The sequence below is a fragment of the Cavia porcellus genome, unplaced genomic scaffold, assembly GCF_034190915.1.
Source record: "Cavia porcellus strain 051 isolate PalLab524CR breed Dunkin Hartley unplaced genomic scaffold, mCavPor4.1 scaffold_26, whole genome shotgun sequence".
Taxonomy (NCBI): Eukaryota; Metazoa; Chordata; class Mammalia; order Rodentia; family Caviidae; genus Cavia; species Cavia porcellus.
In genome coordinates, this window is record NW_026947509.1 from 34,619,003 (window position 1) to 34,640,134 (window position 21,132).

At 36.9% G+C, this 21,132-nt stretch overlaps 2 protein-coding genes across 4 annotated transcripts in view; one reads left to right on the forward strand and one right to left on the reverse strand.

Annotated features, from left to right (window-relative positions):
* Positions 1 to 21,132, reverse strand: part of Psmd1 (proteasome 26S subunit, non-ATPase 1) — an 84,759-nt gene that overhangs the window by 39,018 nt on the left and 24,609 nt on the right. Inside the window, exon 16 of the mRNA XM_003474602.5 lies at positions 19,396 to 19,460. Coding sequence (XP_003474650.1) covers positions 19,396 to 19,460 — 65 coding nt within the window. The remainder of the gene's footprint in view (positions 1 to 19,395; positions 19,461 to 21,132) is intronic.
* On the forward strand, positions 292 to 20,979 carry Htr2b (5-hydroxytryptamine receptor 2B). Of its 3 annotated transcripts, XM_023566854.2 has the most exons (4): positions 295 to 723; positions 1,768 to 2,236; positions 9,612 to 9,812; positions 13,459 to 20,977. In XM_023566854.2, exons 2-4 carry the CDS (start codon positions 1,888 to 1,890, stop codon positions 14,349 to 14,351), a joined length of 1,443 nt encoding a protein of 480 aa, XP_023422622.1. In that variant the 5' UTR covers positions 295 to 723; positions 1,768 to 1,887; the 3' UTR covers positions 14,352 to 20,977.

Consider the following 21,132-nt stretch of genomic DNA (forward strand, 5'->3'; position numbering starts at 1 on the left):
GCTACCGTACTAATACTGTTAGTCCCACAATTCAGAGAAAACAGAACAACTACTAAAATCCATACACCAATTTTCTGAAATAAGGCAAAAAAACCCAAAAAACAAAACAAAACAAAACAAAAAACGGGCAGTGACAAAGCTTCTGCTGAAACCTATGTATACATGTTGACTTCAGACCTTCCTGTGCTCTTCTATATAAGGTCGCAACCGGAGCAAATTAACTGTGTTCCACCACAAGGGCATACACGCTGAGTAAGAATCTTGTTTCACCGTTAGAAATTAGAACGGTGGAAATTTCTACAAGCTAACAGTGTGGAATCTTCTTTGAATAAAAACTTTAGAATCTCTAGATGATATCTTTTTTCCCTCAAACAGGAAAAACAGCCCAGATTAATTCCAAACAAAATGATCTTAACTTAAAAGATTTTACTAAAACTCTCTCAGATGTCAAAGAGTTTTTAAGTCTCTAAATTGAGTAAAGGTCTCAAGTGCTAGTTTTTATGAATTACAACGAATGCTGGTGCTCTCTAAAAACGAACATATCAAAGAGGAAATAGCCTCGCTGGCAAGCTTACAGCTGCACAACACGTTTGCTTCACTGCTTGCAAGTGTGGTGCTGGAGGCTCCAAATTAGTCAGTGGGAGGAGGACTTCAGTCACTGTGGTGAGCGAGGCCACTGTAGAGCCGACAACAGCGCATGGCGCAGTCCCAAGCCAAAGAGAGGTGAGTAGCGGATCACTAGGGACCTGCTGGGCAGGGTTTGCTGCTGGTGCTTTGGTTTTTAACCTTTAACAGCTCTGCCTCCATAATCTTCCACTTCTATTTAGTGGTGTAAAAATGAAAAAGTTACTAATGTTAAAGGGGAGATTTTTAATATCAGACTTGTAATTTTAACACAAATGGTTTAATCATCCTCTTAGCTTCTCCTCCTCCTTAAGGGTGGGAGATGTGGAAAATTAAGCAGAAAAATTAGTACTTAAACAAATGAAAAAGATCTGGTTCAAGTTTAGCAGGTTTAATGTTAAGTTTTAAAAAATACTTGCTGCCAGAACATGGTATGAAAGGTAAAATTACTAAAAATGACTATTTAGACACTGCTAGTAGCTATATTTTTCTCTCAAATTAAAGAAATTCCAAAACATGTTTATAAAAATGGCATTTAAATTGGCAAGAATGAAACCTAATCAGAGAAATCAATTACATATAAGGATTCCTAGTGGGCAAATAATTTATTTAGACCTTAAGGAGTGTTCCTAGGTGGGTGACCAGAGTATAGCAAACTAGTACTTTCCCTGTTTTATTCTGTACTTTCTAGAGTAAAGAGGCAGTCAAAGGTCAGGAAACAGTTTTTATAATAACCACTGAAAAATTAATGTATTTCTACAATTAATATTTAGAGGCAAATTCAGAGTATTTTTTTGTGTGTGGGCACTGGCTGCATTATCAAATGTATGACAGATCTACAGAGAAGGGAGGGGCTGCTTATAAATTCAAATGTTTTTACTGCTTTTTGGAAATAATGCAATTTACATATCTGTATCTAGAGGAATTCTGGCAGTCAAGGTCAAACACAACTCTACAACTACAGCCAGTGAGTTAGACACAGAGACAGAGACAAACCAATAGTTGATTTTTTCTAACTATTGGTTTCTTGCACTGAGCTTTCTGAAATCTACAAAATACTAAACTTAGAAGTCTTACCTAGAAATATGGACAGATGTGTGTATGCTATCATTTTAGAAATCATGAAATTTTTTGTTTTTAAAGGAAGGAGTCAACTTGGCTTTGAGTGTCTGACCTGGGAAAAAAAGGAGATGACCTGCTTAGCTATTGACCGTGGACTGCATCACAGAAAACTGGAACTGGATTGGATCAGAAAAACAGCAAATGGCTTTCTCTTATAGAATGTCTGAACAAAGCAAAATTCCCAAGCATGTTTTGCAAAGTACACTTGGTGGCTTAATCTCTTCTAACTGGTCTAGATTTCAGAAAGGATCAATCCCAGAGGAAATGAAACAAACTTTTGAGGAACAGGGAAATAAGCTGAACTGGGCAGCTCTTCTGATACTCATGGTGATAATACCCACCATTGGGGGAAACATCCTTGTTATTCTGGCCGTCTCACTGGAGAAAAAGCTGCAGTACGCTACCAATTACTTTCTCATGTCGTTGGCGGTGGCTGACTTGCTGGTTGGACTGTTTGTGATGCCAATTGCACTCCTGACAATAATGTTTGGTAAGTATTGCACTTTGTTGCTATCACTGAGTCATAGAACTGTATCATATACTATTACAGAACTGGACAGTTATTTACCCTTTATTTTCTTTGAAATAAAAAATGGACTTGAATTAGATAAACTTGAACTACCCAGCAAATAATAGCCTCTCACTTTTCATAATTTTTTTATGGTCAATAATCAAATTTTTTTTCTTTTTTTTTGGTACTGGGAATCAAACTTAAAACCTTGTGCTTACCAGGCAGGTGCTGTACTGCTGAGCTATATTTCCGGCTCCCTCAATAAGCAATTTAAAAGAACAAAAACTGAGTTTTTTAGAAATAATCTTGTCCCTTTTCAGCCATCCAAAAGATTATTTTGAAAGTCATTTGAGTTAGCAATATGAAAAGATTTTATATACATTACCTAGAAAGTATAATTACTAGGCTTTTTCCTTAATGAAGCGGTAATTAGAACACTTTGGGGACAAGTGTGTGCTGGGCTAGTTATTAATAATAATATCTTTGAATAATTAATCACTGAATCTCAATATAAATTGCTAAGCTCCAATTTAAATTCGGAATTGCTAAGCCCTGATTTAAATCTGGAATTGTTTTACAAATTCTTGTTACATCTCTTTATAATTTACGCACTTTGAACTTAAACACAATTCCCACACATCTGTCAAATTAAGAAAAAATGATGTTTCACTGCTAAAGGAAATGGTCTGGCTCAGAGTATCCCAAGGGACAATCCATCTATTTAACCTTTTATGATACCCAACCCTCTGTGTTCTTGATAAACCTTAAAATTAATTAAATAAGTGGACCAAACCTGAGTTGTAATAATAAAAAATGTATTTTGATATTGAAATAAAATAAAAAGATATTAAAAGATATAAACATATTAAAATAAATTTAAAAATAAAAAGATATTAAAATAGATAAAAGCAGACTTATGCATATCATTTCTAGTTACAAGAACTGAGTAAACACTAATAATTCTGATAAATCATGAAGACTCCTATCTCAGGATCAGCATTAAAAAGATACTTAGTCAATTTTTGGTATAAATTGATATTCCTTCTTAAAATGCTTTAAGAAAAATGACTATCTGTAGTAGGTACGGCTTGTAGGAATTATATTTACTTTTAAGTATAAACATTTTAAGATACAGTGAAATTAATTAAACTAGAATGCACAGATTTATTAAATTCGAAGGCAAAGAGAAACTGCTATTAAACTCTTTTCATAAGCAACAACAGAAAGATACCTGAAATTATTTGTTCTCCCAAATATAACACAATGGCGGTAAGTTTAAATTTTGCATTGTAAGTCAACATTACCTAATCAATCATGAAAATTCTGTGTCAGGACAAGCAATAATGAATGAAGTCCTACTGCCTTTCATCAGATTCTCTAATGACTCTACCCATACTCCTCCCTTTATATGTTATCTTTTGAATAATCTAATGCTACACAGAACTACAGAAAATGAAGACGTCTTACTTTAGAAAGATATAAAGTAATAGAAATATATAATGATGGCACAATATAATATTCAAGTTCTCATTTCTATCTTCATAATAGCGGCTCAAAGTATTAAATCACACTCTACATGGCTTCACCAGATTTACCAAAAGTGTCAAAATGCTTGTTTCATACTGTGGTAAACTTTAGCTAATATGTTACAGTGAATAAATGAATGAGCTACACAAGTGAACTTTAACTTTAAAAATCCTTGAGTCTATAAATATAAAACTCTACTACACACAAAATAACTGCAGTGGGTACTTAAATTTTCAGCTAAATAGTTAAGGAATTTTAAATGACAGAACTCCTTAGTGAGCTGGCCAATGATATAAAAACACAATAAACATATAACTCCATATATTCTATGGGAAAATACTAGGTATTCCAGCAACTGAAAACTTTTATATAAAATTATGTATATATAAAATATATATTGGTAGCAGGGATTGAACTCAAGACCTTGTGCTTGCCAGGCAGGCACTTACGTTGCTGAGCTAAATTCTCGGCCTCTATATACAAAACTTTAGTGCCTAAGATAGTCTTGGCAATAAAAGTTAGTGGAAAACAAACATTTTAGCATTAAGTATGTAGAATAATCTTCATATTTATCTTTAGTAATTACTATATTAACATTTTATTCTTTCAGATACTTTTTTAAAACAAAATCACAGCCTCATGTAATAACTGTGTTAGTACATTTTAAAAAAATAAACTAACACAGGAAACTGTCTGACTTTGTGATTTAATATATGATTCTGTTTCTATAAGAAAGGCATGAGGAGATGCATGCTGTCCACTACAAACTTCACAGGATGCATTTATAGATTAGGAACCATGTATAGTACAGATAGGGAAGTGACTTCTAACAGGTCTGGGGTAGCCTTTTACATGATGATAAATGTGAAGACCTTCTAAAGTAATGCATTTAGAACTTTTGATAATTTTAAAAGGCACAAATGGTTTTTTTTTTCTTCCTCTCTAATTTTGGGGCTAATCTTAGAACTTCTGAAGTCCACAAAGAAGTGTCCTTGTTCTGTAAGTCATAGAAGTTTAAGTATCTTCATTTCAAGAAAATTCAATAAAAGTAATATAGAAGCTGTATGCCAGCCAGTATTCAAATTTTAAGTTGAAAAAAAAAAAAAGAGCAGTAAGATTAAAAAGTGCCCCTTATACTGAAGGGTATTTTATTCAGCTGCTGACTTGCACAGTATCCAGTTACATACTGTTTGAGTTTCCAGTGTACCAACATTAGGACAATTCTGGCACACCAGCCTTTTGAGTAAATTTTGCGAGGAAAATTTTCTGTCATTTCGTCTTATCTAGGAGCATTGGATTCAATTTTTTTTTTGTCTTTTTTGAGACAGAGTCTCACTATGCCATTTAGGTTGGCCTTGGGCTCACTCTGTAGCCCAGTCTGGTCTCAAACTTGCAACAATCCTCTTGCCTCAGCCTCCTGAGTGCTAGGATTACAGGTGTGGGACCCAATCTTTACAGTTTTAGTTTTTTGTTTGTTTTTTACTGTCTTGCCCATAATTTTTGTTAGCCATGAACACAACTTAGCAGCTTACAACATAACGCCTGAAAATGTGTGCATTAGAAATACTTGAGCAGGAAAAAATACATCTTATGCTGACATAAAAGACAGGATATGTACACTTAGGTACATTTCAAGTAGGACAAGGTGGCATATGCTTGTATTCCCAGCTTTCTCAGAGGCTGAGGCGGAAGGACTGCAAGTTGGAGCCCAGCCTGGGAAACCTGGTGACTCAGTAAGACCTTGTCTCAAAGCAAAAAGTAAAGAAGGGCTAGGGATATAGCTGTGAAGCCTCTGGATTCAATTCCCAGTACTACCAAAACAAAAGACTAAACAATAGCCTCCCTCCAAAACACTCGAAACCTTTCCATCTCTCATCAAATGACTAAAAATGTGAAAGGAAAATACATGGCATTTGATTCCCATTACTTATTTATAACTTACTGCATGTTCTGGGATCTGTCAGTTGACACAGTGTCTGTAGAACAGTGTGTAAAACGGCTGGAAGGCAGGTTTTTGAAGTGCGGCCTGCTAGGATGGGACTCTGGCTCTGTCCGCGTGAAGCCAATCACTGGGTCCCTCAGAGTCCTTCCACGCCTTCCACAGTGGTGAGACTGCGGAGCAAGGCCCACCTCTGTCACCTCCCGCCCGGCCTGTACTATACCACTGATTGGAGCTTAGTAGGAGGGAGTCTGACCCGATAAAATGCGCATGGCAAGTGAGTGGAGCACTCTTCTGCTTGATTCTGAAAGGGCGGGGGAAGCAGTTCTTTTTTGGAAAGTAGAAATTTAAAAAGTTAACCAAGTATTTTCATAAATATTAAATTACTTCAGATATTATCATATTAGACATCTAATCCAAGACAGTAGAAAAACAGTAATGAAACAAAACAGAAGCTTTATAAAAATAATTTAAGTACTGAACTATGTTTTTCTTTCCTGGAAGATAAAGAAGCAGCATTAGAATTTCTGAGACTAAAACAAAGCATGCACAATTTAGTGACTGAGCAAGTCTCTGTCTCAAAAAAGTAAAAAAAAAATGGCCAGGGATATAGATCAGTGAGAAGACCCTGGATCAATCCCCAGTAAAACACACATGCATATGCATACACATGGGTGCACACACAGTGTATTTGGATTTGTCCTTCTCCAACAACTTTGTATACTACACAGCTCTGTCAGTTCCACAGGCACAGCCTCTCGGAAGTATTAAAAATCTTATACCAGCATAGTGGGGCCCCTGGGAGGCCAGCTACTCTGGACACTGGGCAACAGGCTCGTGAATTTGAGGCCAACCTGGGCTTTAAATTCAATCAGATGCACTATACACTTGCAGCAGAAACAAAACTTACTTTAAATTGAGATCTGGCTTGTTTCTGAGATTCTGATTTCCCATGGCTGGATTAGCTGGCTAGGTTCTGTTAAACAACAACGGTAACAACTAACATTTTATTGAGTGCCTTCTCCATTTTTTGTTCTAAATACTTCCCACGCATTCTGCACTGAATCTGTAACCCTGTAAAGCAACCCTATATACCACGTATGGTTATCTCATTTTACAGAGGACAGAGGAACAGAGGACAACAAATTTGTCCAGCATCAGGAAATAAGTGGCAGAGATATGAAGGAGGCATTAGAACTTTTGAATCCAGGAGGACTGACTCTAATTCAGACTCTGAACTGCTGCTTTCTCTACTACTCTGCTTTCTCAAACACAAATGAGAAATCCTGTCAAGCAAACTGTCATGTTTGGCATACAGAGCCAACATTTATCTCATAACTCCATCTAATAATTCCCCCCCCTAGGGAAGAGGCAGAACTTTGTCTTTTTTTCAGTTTAATGCGTATTTCACATTAAGTGGTAAAAAGAATACTGTGACCAATACTTGTCTGAATCCTTGAGATGACTGACTGACTGATGTAGACCCATGCCTGTGAGGATGCTGCACCGCTGGGGAGTTATAGTTCTACCACTCCCCACACATGATGGTATTAAAAGCTTACCATTTTCACATTAAACAACAAAATATTTAGGCTACGAATGGTATTTAGATAAGTAATTGACTGTCTATAATCAAGACCTATCTAAGACTTGTTTTGCTCTTTATATTTGCTCTTCTTCCTCAGCCTAAAATTATTTCAGGTATGCATGAAAATGACATTCTTTAAGACTCATTTGAAATTAATTCTGCTGAGTTTAATTTGGAAGCAAGTACAAAATAGGATTTGTTTTTCAGAGAAATTTTTGTTTTTTTACCAGGGGACAACAAATACTATATAATAAAAATATTTTCTTCTTTCTGATTTATGAGAGTCAAATTTAGAGCTCCAGAATAGAAGGAATAATTTAGCCTATGCACCTGATAACTTATTTCCCATAGATTTACTCTTAGGTCTCTTTTTTTTTAAAATTTAAACCTTGCCAGGTGTGGTGGTGCACACCTGTAATCCCAGCACTTGGGAGGCTGTGGCAGGAAGCTCACTATGAGTTTGAGGCCAGTTTAGACTACATAGTAAGTTCAAATGCAGCCTGAACTATATGGTAAGACCCTGTCTCAAAAAACAAACAAACAAAATCTTAGACCTGTAACTGTATTATTTCAAATTTTAAATAATGTCCAAGTCCTTTTGGAAATTAGTTGCACATAATACATTATAACAAATAAATTTAATTATAAATCTGTAAAGCAAACTAAAATTCCAAATCAAATAACATTTTTAAATATTTAAACTATTTTACCATACCAGCTTCATCTTTATTCAAGTATTTCTGATCTTGAGTCCCTTTATTAAATAAGAGTGTCTAGAACTCTTTCTCATTTCTACAATTCTTAGATCACCTCGATCTATTAGACAATTGCAGAAGCCTTTTGTGCAGTGCTAGGGATTGAACACAGGTCCCTGAGCACAACTGGCAAGTACTCTACCACAAGCTACAAATATCCCAGGAGATCAGAACACTTCTTTACTACAAACTCTGCTTTTTTTGCTTTTCATGAAAGTTTCTATTGACTTACTAGTTATTGGCTACTTTATGTCGAGTTTCACAAAAATATTATTTACTAGTACTTCATGAAACACAGAATGTTATATCTCTCTCCCAGCTGCGCATTAAATATAATTCCCATTTTCTGCTCTAAAAGTGGAGCTTATAGATAAATTTGTTGTGTTGGAAAGCTAGAGGCTAACAAGTTTTACAGACTTAAATCAGTGCTAAAAAGCTTTCCTTCAGCTCAGTTAGGAGTATGTGGGTCAGAGAGTCAAATTCCAAAGACCTGCGCTTTTACACAAGACTTCTCTTGTGGCTTCCTGCTCATGGCTGCAAGATTTATGACTAGAATTTTCCAGTCTTTAATTTTCAGAAGAGGTACACTTAAATTATTAGCAATTCATTTTAAAAGATGATGTAGAGAGAACATGCATTGAAAGACTATTAGTCACTTTTTCATCATTCACTGTGATCAGTGTATATGATTATAACCCAAAACTTGAAGGCACAGGCTAGGGTGCAGCTCAGTAGCCAAGTACTCTTTTGGCATGCAGGAGGCCTGAGTGCAGCCTAAGCTGGAAAAATAACAACAAAGAACTTAGGACTTTTCTCTCTCTGCTTGGAGCCTCAAATCTAAAACTTTAGGTCAGTTTGGAAGGTAGTCTTCGCTTTAGCTCCCACTGCAAAACCCTCAGTCGTGGGTGATTCTTTTCACTCTGTTCAGTCTGTTAGTCTGCTTTAAACTTAGGGCAAAGACAACTTGAATGCTAAGGCTAAGAAGGAGAAAATTAAATTGCTTAGATTTTCTCTACACAGAGGCTTCTCTGCTACCCTTTAAGTCTTTGCTTTGAAAGACCTCCTCAGTCTACGGCCACACCACTCTTCTAGACGATACGCCCAGTATCGTCTAGAAGTGCTCTCTAAAGTTCCGTTCTGAGGTATTCTGAGTACCTGCCCTATACCAACCAATGTGGTGCATCTAGATTCTAAGATTAAGACATGACCTTTCCCAGAAAATCTTCTAGAGCACTGTAAAATATTGTTAAAAATGTTAAACTGGGCCAGGCATGGTGGTATGCACTTACAGTCCCAGCACTCAGCAGTGAGGCAGGAGGATCACTGAGTTCAAGGCCAGTTTGAACTACAGTGATACCCTGACTCAGAAAAAGTATTGTATTATTCAATGTGAAACAGGTATTTAAAAGGTATAATTTACAGAAATAATTGTATTTAGTACTGCTGTTTCCAAGATCTAAAGTTAAATATAAAACTGAAGCTAAACTGTAAACTGAGGTTGCCATTCTGCAAGAGAAAATGTTTCTGGTTGTTTTTTTCTTTCAGAGGCTATGTGGCCCCTTCCACTTGTTCTGTGTCCTGCCTGGTTGTTTCTTGATGTTCTCTTTTCAACTGCATCCATCTTACACCTCTGTGCCATTTCAGTGGATCGCTACATAGCCATCAAAAAGCCAATCCAGGCCAATCAATATAACTCCCGAGCTACTGCATTCATCAAGATTACAGTGGTGTGGTTAATTTCAATAGGTATGTGGAGAATGCCAAGGTATGGGTGGAGGACACAGCCTTTAGTTCCTACTGGCTAGGAAGATGACATGTCAGGAGGTCAGGAAACTGCCTGACAGGTCCAGGAAGGCAGCCACATGAGGCGCTTATATTCACCTAAGACATACTCCTAGCAAAGCCCATGAAGGAGTAGCAAAGTTTATGTGCTCAGAAAGAAGCACCTTCACAATGTTGACGGGTATCAACCCACTTAACCGGGTATCCACGAAGGTCAAAATTAAAAAGTCTTTACATCTGTCAATAGCTCATTAAGGTCTAGCTAGCATAAGTAATTCAATAATCACATTAAAGTAACCAAAAAATGAAAAGCACTGTATCTTAAATCACGTAAGATAAACAGAAAAAACAACAAAACATTTTGTATCAAAGTTCATAAATTCACCTAAGAAACTAACGTTTCAATATGCATATAAATTAAAGGCAGATAAATGTCTGTGCTGATGTTTTAAATACATTAAAAAGTTTTAAGACAGATGCAAAGAAAACATTAAACCCATGTTCAGAAATGACTACAGAAAAATAAATCACACTGTTTTCCAGATGTTTTATGGTTTTGTGCTTGTCTTCAGTGCTCAAAGATAGCTTCTACATAGAGTATCCAGTGGCATGAGTATAGCACACATTACTCAACGCTCTGCTAAATTAGTATCAGAAAAAAGATTTGCAACATATACAACAACCACACCAGCATATTTACTTTTTCCTAGTAAAATAAATTTAGAGGAAGAAAAAAAAAAAACATTAAGAGCAAAAATTAAGACACTGAAATTGACCTTTATATTCCTGAAGCCAACGATATTAGGTCCAAACTTCTTTGAAAAGTCTGGAGGTAAAAGCAAGGCGTGCAACTTCTACTCTAGCATGGGAAGGAGGCAGGGTTAGGGAAAAAGTCTATTCAAGATGAAGAGACTCGCAAGGGGAGAGAGAGGTTGACCGACAAAGACCAGCCTAGTACCCTGCACTCCCAGAAAAGCTAGAGAAAGAGGATGTGAGGCAAAATCTGAAGCAGAAAAAAACTGAAGCCATTCATTTCAAGCAACTCATTTATTTTGGTAAGCTCACTGCAGTGAGGGACAGCAAACCATGCCAGGTGTACCGGGGTATGGTAAGGGAACTATGCAGAAAAAAGACAGAAATGGTTCCCTAAGAAAAACTGGAACATTTGGAAATGCGAAATGCTACAAAGCTAATATAACAGTTTGCTGGTTAGAAGTATCGAAATTAAGCTTGCATAACATGAGTTTATAAATTGATCAAATCTGTATTGGGTACCTATAATGTGCCAGGTACTAAAAATACATGAATGAATACCAAATAATTTTTGCACTCAAGGAAAGCAGATATATAAACTACCTTGCCACAAAGTGGTAACATGTAGGATTAAAAGGAAGACTCTAGATTTAAAGATTTGAAAGAGATCTGAGAAATCTTCCTTTTATATGTGAGAAAAAATAGTCCTAGAGGTTTTAGATAGTTGGCTTAGGGATGCTCACAGCTTCTTAGCACCAAGACTAAGATTAATGCTCTTTTTACCTCATCACGCTTCATAGAACCAATTGCAAAAAAACCCAAAATCCACAAAGTCCCTCACATAACAGGATTAAGGTTAGTTTCAAAATTCTATAAAACGCAAGAGAGCTCCCCTTCTTCTTTTGAATTAACAGTTATTCTAGTGCTGTGGGTTGAATGTGGCCCCCAAAGCTTGTGTTCAAGGCTTAATCCTCCGTGTGACAGTACTGAGGTAGGGACTTCTCAGTGATGAGATCAGGAGGGTTCTGACCTCAGGAATGGATTAAAGCCATATTGAGAGCACCTTCATCTTTATAAACGATGTGTGGCCCTTTCTCCTGCTTGTTCCCATTTAGTAACTTCTGCCATATTATGATGCAGAAAAAGGCCCTCACCAGATGCAGCTCCTGGATCTCAGACTAAACTTTTGTTCATTATAAATTATTTGGTCTGTGGTATTCTGTTACAGGAACATAAACAACAAGGTGAGGGTACAAAAAGTGCCAGTGAGAACTCCAAAGTACTGACTATTAACTGGATAGGAAGACAATGTAAGTCATAATGGGTGAGTCACTAAAACATGAAAATAAGAGACAGACAGAAGGACTCACGGTCAAGACAAACGAAAAGAGAAGTGCTCTAGCAAACAAGAAAGATAATTTTTTATATGGGATCATTTTAAGTGGAATTATGGAATCAGGAATACAATAATTGCAGAGTTTAAGACACATAAAATTAAGGTGCCAGAAAGGTCATCCATGGGATGAAGTCATGGACGATGATGGCAGTGGGACAGTAGAGAGGAAGACTGACAGATGGAGAAATGTCCTAGAGGCTCACAGATAAGCAGGATGGGGGAAAAAAACCCAGCAGCATAAGTACATCAAACAGACTTCAAAAGGGAAGTGTTTGGAGCTAGAAATAATCATGACCTGGAGCAGGAATCAGGATACTTTTTCTGCAGAGGTCAAGAAAGTACTTTACGCTTATAGGTTCTGTGTAGTTTCAGTCACGTTCTCAACTCTGTAGAACAAAAACGGCTATAGATATCATACTACTCTAAGGGTGAGGAGTAAAACTTTTATGGAAACAGAATGTGAGCCAGATTTGAGCTTAAGCTGTAGTGTGCTGACCTCTAGTGCAAAATAAGTAGACAGCATCTTTTTTCTGCTTGATGAAAATAGTATTGGACTCCATTAAGAAGAGATTGATGGAAATGTTCTTGGCAAGGCTCATGACAAGGCTGTGCAGAGAATATAGTGCTTTCGGATTCATGAAACAGTATAAAACAAAAGATCAGTTGATTCAGATATTTAAGAAATATCTGCTGCTTTAAAGAGAAAAGATTTGGGGTTGGGGATTTAGCTCAGTGGCATAAGCGCCTGCCTTACAAGTGTCTGGTTATGAGTTTGATCCCCAGTACTAACTAAAAAAAAAAAGAGAAAAGATTTGCTTTAATCTTGTATTATTCACTCTTCTAATAAATTACATATTTCACTATGTAACACCATATTAAAGTATCTACTTCATGGTATTTATTTAAAGTATTAAAAAATTTGCAGGATTTAGCTTTCACTCATATCAGAAGAACTCTAAATCTTACAAACAGTAAGTAGTATTTTTAAAAGAAAAAATTAACCCTTTAGTTTCCCTAAAAAGTTAAACGTTTAAAAGACACTCAAATATCAAAAGATAAAAATTAAACTGTATAACCACAAAAAAAAAATAGCTTATGAAAAACAGAAAAAATGAAGACATTTCCTACTCTATCATGGACATACTGTACAGGTGTAGGGGAGCTTTTATTACAAACCTCCCATCATTAACACAGCGGTGGTAAACCTGCGGGTAGCAGATTGCTGGCTGTTCCCACTGAAAGCTCTTAAGGTTCATCATCAGCACACTAGCCAATTTAGATCAGCAGATGTGCTTACCTAGGTTCTCCTGTCAGACATCTTCCTGACAGTGCCTACTGCAGGCGCCAGGAACTACAGTGTACTAACTAGCATAAAATTCCTAGGGAACAAATCTGAAAGGGCCAAACCTGAGAGGTATAGGTTATAAAGTGACTCAATTTATCCTGTTTCCTTTTCCTTAGGCATTGCCATTCCAGTCCCTATTAAAGGGATAGATACTGATGTGCCTAATCCAAACAATATCACCTGTGCGCTGACCAAGGAGCGTTTTGGCAATTTCATGCTTTTTGGTTCGCTGGCTGCCTTCTTCACGCCTCTTGCAATCATGATTGTTACTTACTTTCTCACCATTCACGCTCTACAGAAGAAAGCTTACTTACTCAAAAACAAGGCGCCTCAGAGTCTAACGTGGCTGAATGTGTCCACAGTATTCCAAAGAGATGAAACTCCCAGCTCATCACCTGAGAAGGCAGCAATGCTGGATGGCTTTCACAAGGACAAAACTCTGCCCAACTCAAGTGATGAAACCCTTACGCGACAAATGTCCACAATTGGAAAAAAGTCTACACAAACCATTTCCAATGAGCAGAGAGCCTCAAAGGTCCTTGGAATTGTATTTTTCCTCTTTTTGCTTATGTGGTGCCCTTTTTTTATTACAAATATAACTTTAGCTCTGTGTGATTCCTGCAACCAGAGTACTCTCCAAATGCTCCTGGAGATTTTTGTGTGGATAGGCTATGTTTCCTCAGGGGTAAATCCTTTGGTCTATACCCTCTTCAACAAGACGTTTCGGGATGCATTTGGCAGATATATCACCTGTAATTACAAGGCTACAAAGTCTGTAAAAACTGTTAGAAAATGTTCCAATAAGATCTACTTCCGGAATCCGATGACAGAGAACTCTAAATTTTTCATGAAACATGGAATGCGAAATGGGATTAATTCTACCATGTACCAGAGCCCAGTGAGGCTCCGAAACTCAACCACTCAGTCTTCCTCAATCATTCTGCTAGACACACCTCTCCTCACTGAAAATGAAGGTGACAAAACTGAAGAGCAAGTCAGTTATGTCTAGCACAACTAGTAAAGTTTTCATCTAAGTAAGCTGATGAACAAGACTGAAAGAATACGTAAATAATTACTTTAGGCCACATGTCAAATCATCTCTTCAAATTGAGTTGAATATTTATGATTACCCAATTTTCTTATTTGGACAAAATTACTTCACCAAAAAAATAATTTTGAACAGCTATAAACAAAAGCAATCCAGGTTAAATGTTATGGTTTTCAAATGAAGTAAGTCAATAAATTTCAGGCTTATAAAAATCAATTTCATAAAACTTATTTAGATCCTAATTTTATGCAAAGTCGTGCTAAGAATAAAACGAACAAGCATGAGCCTTGTCTTTAAGACCATAAAAGTGGCCAGTGATATAGCTCAGTGAAACAGCACCTGTCTGAGCTCCTGAACCTCTCTGCAGCTCTCCTATGCCTGCATTAAAGACCCTTCTACTCTTAAAAAAAAATTTAGGGCCACAGATTCAGCTCAGTGGCATAAGCGCCTGCCTGGCAAGTGCAAGGTCGTGAGTTCGATCTTCGGTACCACACACACACACAAAAATTTTAAAAAGACCATAAAAGTGTAAGGAATGAACAAATGACAGGATCAAGGACTAAAATTAAGTGCACAAAACAATGATCACATCTGGAGAGGAGTTAAGTCAGCCAATTACAGTCTGGTTTAGTTAAATATAGTTGTAATTTTCCTTCACTCAGGAAACTGTCTTGATAGAAGGTATAGGAGGTCAGTAGCCAGATACCCCATATAATAGGATCTTAGAACTAAAACTGTTGGTTTGAGGACTGGTACCAGGCATCTAATTAGCAGAGGGTCTACGAGAGAAGGAAGCAAATGAAATTGCTCAAGTATGCGAATCACATTCCTTGAAGGTATTAATAAATATGCAAGAGTTAGCTGCATGAGGTCTCAACAGTAAGCAATATCTTAAACAGTCCATGACTGCCTGTCTTTGCCCAGTGACTCAGCTGAACTGGCACAAAATTTTTCATTCACACTTTTATTATTTATTTTGCACAGCTGGATCTGGAAATGAGTTCAATCTGTGCCATTTAATGGAAAGCTGATGAATTTGCAAATGATACCTAATTTCCCATGATTCTTGGTTTTCTCATTTGTGTTTCATGAAGTTCTTATGAGGATGCAGCGGTAGGCACTAAGTACGTGGTAGCCGCTTCTGTCTACTGAATTTTGATTTTTTTTTTTCTTTTTTTAAAATGCTACTTCTAGAGGTGGGAAACAAATTGAGGCTGACATTAGTAGTGAGGATAGCCATACCTCAGCTTTGCATTTAAAGCTGATTGAGGGCTGGGGATTTAGCTCGTGGCATAAGCACCTTCTTGGCAAGCACAAGGTCATGAGTTTAATCCCCTGTACCAAAAAAAAAAACCCAAAAGAACAAAACAAAACCAACAAAGAAAAAAAGTGGATCCACACTTACTCTTCAGCCTTTCGCTCTATCACTGACCTTTCCTAGGCAGCTGGGTTTAGGGAACAGGTTATGGAAAGATCAGGGCAAATGAAGAAGAAACATTCTCCCAGTGGGAGAATCCTTTACTAGGACATGGATCCAAATACACACATTCCAATCTGTTACCTTTACTTATGGATTTTATATCATCTATTAGGAAAAATATATTCTAGAAATTAAGTTTCTAAATTATCAAAGTTCAGGTACTTTTCTCTACTAGTCTAAGTTTTTCTTTTTCTTTCTTTTTTTTGTATTTTGTTCTGTGATACAGGGTCTTGGTATCTAGTCCAGCTTGGTGTTGAACTCACTACGTAGCTCAGACAGGTCTCAAACTAGTAGTGATCCTCCTGTCTCAGCCTCCTGAGTGCTAGGCATGTGCCCAGCTTCAGCAGTTTTAAGGTTGGGTTATCTGCAACCACTAAAAATCATTCTTTATTTTGGTTCTACAATCTAGTATGATGAGTATGGCACACATTCTTGCCAAATATACGAGATTAAGTTTTCAGATACTACAGTAACAATACAGTATTTGAAATTCTCTATTTTATGTATCTGAAGGCATACATAATTCTTTCAAGAAATCTAAATACCATAGTTTCCAATCGTACTACCAAAGCCCTACCCATTACGACCTAGATCAGATCTATCCTTCCACATGCTCTGTATTGCTTTTAAACTTGTGTATATGCTTAAATATATGTGAACTTACAAAATTAGCTGTAACATTGAAAATCTACTTCGCTTCACATCTAAAAAAGTCTTTGCTTACAATCAACTGAAATTTTTCTACAATTAATGAGGTCATTCTACTACTTCCAGAATATTCTGTAAGATGAAATACAATTCCAATATTAACTATTTACATAAAAAGTACATACTTTGATGCATTATTTCTATTTATGAATATGTTAAATCTATAATGTAAAAGCAAATTTAGCAGTAAAAACTCATTGGATAATAGATTCTATTTAATAGGCTTATCTTCAAAACAGGGAACTAGATTACAACTGCTTAAACTGACTTAAAAACTTTCATTTTGCTTCATATTATCTAGTAAAGAAAGGAAAACAAAGGTGTGCAAAAAAAATGAAAAACACAAAACTTAACCAAGGAAAAATTATAGCATCCAGAACATAAATAATGAGTTTGAAAAGAAAATGGGTCGGAAAAGAGAACAAACAGTATACACTAAGTTGACATAAAATTGTAACAGAGGGGCTGAGATGGGGATGATTAAAAGTTTGAGGCCAGCCTAGGCAACACAGTGAGTTCAAGGCCATCCTCAACTATATAGCAAGATCCTGTCTCAAAAAACCAACATCAAAAAAAGAAAAAAAAAAAAAAAGGAGAAAAGAACATGCAGGCTGGCTGACTGGAAGAGCCAGACACCAGCTGTCCCCTGTGAGTTGCTGCCATCTGCAGACTGTGGGGGAGGAGAAGAAGAAGTCAACAAGAAGCTAAGACCTCCTGTGGGTCAGAGCCACGCACAAGCTGCCTAGAAAAAGCAAATGCCAGGGAGACAAGAGCCAAAGTCCTGTGTCCCTCAACGCCCCCTGCCATGGATGACCGGCTAGTCCAGGATACAGGCTGTGATGATAGCTAATAAGGTGAAATACTTACATGCTGATAGTGTTTAGTGTTTCATTGATTTTGCAGGCCTGAAGCCAGTAGCCTGATTTTCTATTTGGAGGATGGTAGTGTGCAGTGTAGCAGCTATGGGGGATCTCCTTCTGAAGGTGGTAATCATTGCTAAATTCCTATTCTCTTGTTTCCAAGTCCTGTATCATTCTCATTGTTTTGTTTGGTTGGGTTTTATTGTTTTATCTTGTTTGATTTTATTATATTTGATGGCATGGGCAGCCATTTCAAAGATAACAAAATATACTGTGATAGCCATTTTAGATTTACTATCATCTTGTTTTGTTTGTTTGTTTGTTTGTTTGTTTTCCTTTTTATCGGTACCAGGGATCGAACTCACAACTGCCTCTTTGCAAGGCAGGCCCTTATGCCGCTGAGCTAAATCCCCAGCCCCTTATCATCTTGTTTTGAAGTCCTGTATTTCATTCACTATTTTGTTTTGATCAGTTCTATTCTGTTTTTTTTATTTTACTATATCTGAAGCTATGGGCAGCTATTTTGAAGACCACCACTATTGATTTCCTATTACCTTGTTTTGAAATCCTGTGTCACTTACACTGTGTCTTATTTTGATTTGCTTTATTCTGTTTTATGTTGCTTGATTTTATTCTCTTTAAAATAAAATTTAAAAAAAGAAAAAGGATAATAGCAAGGACATCAGTATTTGGTTGAAAAACCTCACTGAGGAAAACTGGTACAGTAAGAAACCTGTTAGCATGCTATGAGCTACCTCCGCCACTTTTTTAAACTTGCAGCAAGGCCCAGCTAAGTCACCAGGCTAAGTCTGAACATCTGGTCCTCTTGCATCAACCTCTGAGAGTGCTAGGATTATAGGCACATGTCACTATGCTTGGTTTGTTTTCTGTTTTTAGTGTGTGGTGCTGGAGAATCCGGGGTCTCATGCAGGCTAAGCTAGACTACAACCCTCACCATGGCATGCCTTCACTCCATCCCTATCCACAGTAGAAAGAAAATGTGTGTCAGTCTGCAGTAAGGTGACTGTCTATCTGGGATATTATGCAGAGGATCACATGCCTGGTTCACAGCACATTTTCAAAAGTCCACATTTAGAACATCACAATCCTTACACAGTTTCACTCCCAGGAAAAGTGGCACGTACCATAGGAACTGATTGCACATTAGCTACAGGCAGGGTCTAAATACGGCTAAATAAATATTCTGAACTTTTCTTCATGGAACTTTTAAGTAAAGTAAAAGAAACACTGATATTTGAGATTGGAGCTAAGCAGACAGTAATAAAAGACTCCTACACTCATTGCCACCAGCACTACTCTGACTGCTACAATGACCAACACACACTTCAACAGTGCTTACTAGTGCCAAAGACTAGTCTAACGGCATTAGATGTATTAATTTGCTTAACTATCAAAAATAACCATCATTCTCTAATATGTACTATTATCCCCATTTTATACCTGAAGAAACAGGCTACTAGAGCCTGAGTAACTTTATTAAAATCATTCAGGTAGTAAGACGTTGAGTCAAGAGTCAGTGCAGGCAGACTGGTTTAGAGTGTGTCTTTTTAAACACAACTACACTGTCCTGCCAAGATCATGTTAAGCGTCTGCAAGTTCAAAATAATTTTTCAATCTGCAAAATATTCATGTTTTTGCAATTAAGCAAGGCCTATTAGCTTTCATTTTCATTAAAGAGCTTTAAGACACTTTATAAACTTGTGTAACATCCTAATTGAATTACCAATATACACAATAAGGGGCACTAGAGATCTTCTTTGGAATTTACAAAATTAAATCAGCAGAACAGTTTTGTTTCTTCCCGAATAAATTCTCAGAAATCATACTATTCTGTATCCTCTTTCGGATGAACAGGACTTATCACCAAAAGGTCCGCACTCTGGATCTAGATATATTCCTGTTGAGCTGACCACAATCCAAAGTTCGAAATTATTACCTGAATAGAATGAAGCCAAGTGATTCAACCGCCGCCCTCCTAACATCGTCATTAACATCACTGACCTGGGAAAAGAAGTTGAAGATGAGTCTATCATATTATTTCTCTATTACTAAACTGACATGATGCAGCCAGCATTCTAATATAAACGAGGTGTCATCAACAACATTCCCTAATTAGAATCTTTCCCCATGTATGATGAAATATTGCACACCTTGAATATATATAATAAAACTTTAAAAACAACACATGTATTTTAAAAATGTCTTTCTCAATTTAGCAGAAATCGGCCAGGTGTGGTGGCACAAGCCTGTAATCCCAGCCCTCAGGAGGCTGAGGCAGGAGGATTGCTGCAAGTTTGAGGCCAGCCTGGGCTACAAAGTGAGTTTATATGACTGAATTATAGAGTAAGACCCATCTGAAAACAAACAAACAACAACAACAAAAGGAGCTTGAGAAAAATTCATTCAAGCTTTCCTATTACCTATGCAAATTAAAATTTAGCATAAGCAAGCAATCATGATTAGAATGAAATTAACCATTTTCTTAACTATTGTAGGTAATTAAGAATGAAAAGTTTTTAGTTTAGAAGATTTATCAGGACAAAATTAAGAAAAACCAAGGATCAGGAAGGACAAAATTTAGGGCTTTGTGAATTATGTCTGGTAGACCTTTTGTTGTGGGTTTGTAATTAATGGACCTTTAGGATTTAACCTGTTTTGCATGCTGACCCAGTGTTTGGGGACCAGGTTGCAGTATAAACAGGTAGCTACATCTAGGATGGGTGCCTTTTTACTGGTTTAGGCTGCAGTGATAGCATGGTAGCTCTTCTTGATCTGCCACCATTCAGCTGTTGAGACCCAGCTCAGATGCTTTGGACATTCTATATGGTAGTAAGAATTTGCCAGGTGTGGTGGCACAAGCCTGTAATTCTAGCACTAGGGAGGATGAAGCAGATGGATCACTCTGACTTCAAGGTTAGCCTGAACTACACAGTGAGACCCTGTCTCAACTCCTTCCCCCAAAAGGGTTAGTAAGACTTTACTAAAATGTAACCTGATTTAAAAAATTTAGATCGTAAGTGTAAAATTCTCAAATGCATGTAAACACTATGTACAATCTGGTATTACAAGAAAGGAGTCAGATGTGGCAGCACATGCCTGTAATCCCAGTACTCATGAGGTTGAGGCAGGAGGATTGCCATGAATTTGAGGCTAATGTGGACTTTAGAGCAAGGGCTTGTCTTAAAACAAACAAACAAACAAAAAATCAAACAAATAAACCAAAACAAAACAAAAAGAGAGAGAAGGGGCACGTAGCAGCTTTTGATGTTTTTTAATCTTCCTTAGAGGACTGAAACTTTGCACCTGAACAACTGTTTAGCACTTTCTAACACCTTTGAAATAGGAAAAGTAATCTTTGTTTCACGAAAGGTAGGAAAGAGAACGTCCATTTATAGCTAATAGATTGTCCTCTCAGGAAAAACTACAGTTCCTTTTGTTCCTGGTTTTCAGTTTGTGACATTATGCTATTTTTAAAACTATAATTTTAGCTGGGTGTGGTAGCACACGCCTATAATTCCAGCACTCAAGAGGCTGAGGCAGAAGGATTATTGTGAATTTGAGACTAGCCTGGGCTACAAAATGAGTGTAAGACCAGTTTGAACTACATAGTGAGATCTTGTCTCAAAACAAATAAAATAAAATTAATCTACAACTTTGTGTCTTTCAAAAAATT

Excerpts from the sequence above, each read along its gene's own strand:
- Htr2b (XM_023566854.2), top strand. The coding sequence starts at position 1,888 with ATGGCTTTCTCTTATAGAATGTCTGAACAAAGCAAAATTCCCAAGCAT. Across the intron at positions 2,237-9,611 it reads ACTCCTGACAATAATGTTTG|AGGCTATGTGGCCCCTTCCA; the intron begins GTAAGTATTGCA and ends TTTTTCTTTCAG. Across the intron at positions 9,813-13,458 it reads GGTGTGGTTAATTTCAATAG|GCATTGCCATTCCAGTCCCT; the intron begins GTATGTGGAGAA and ends CCTTTTCCTTAG.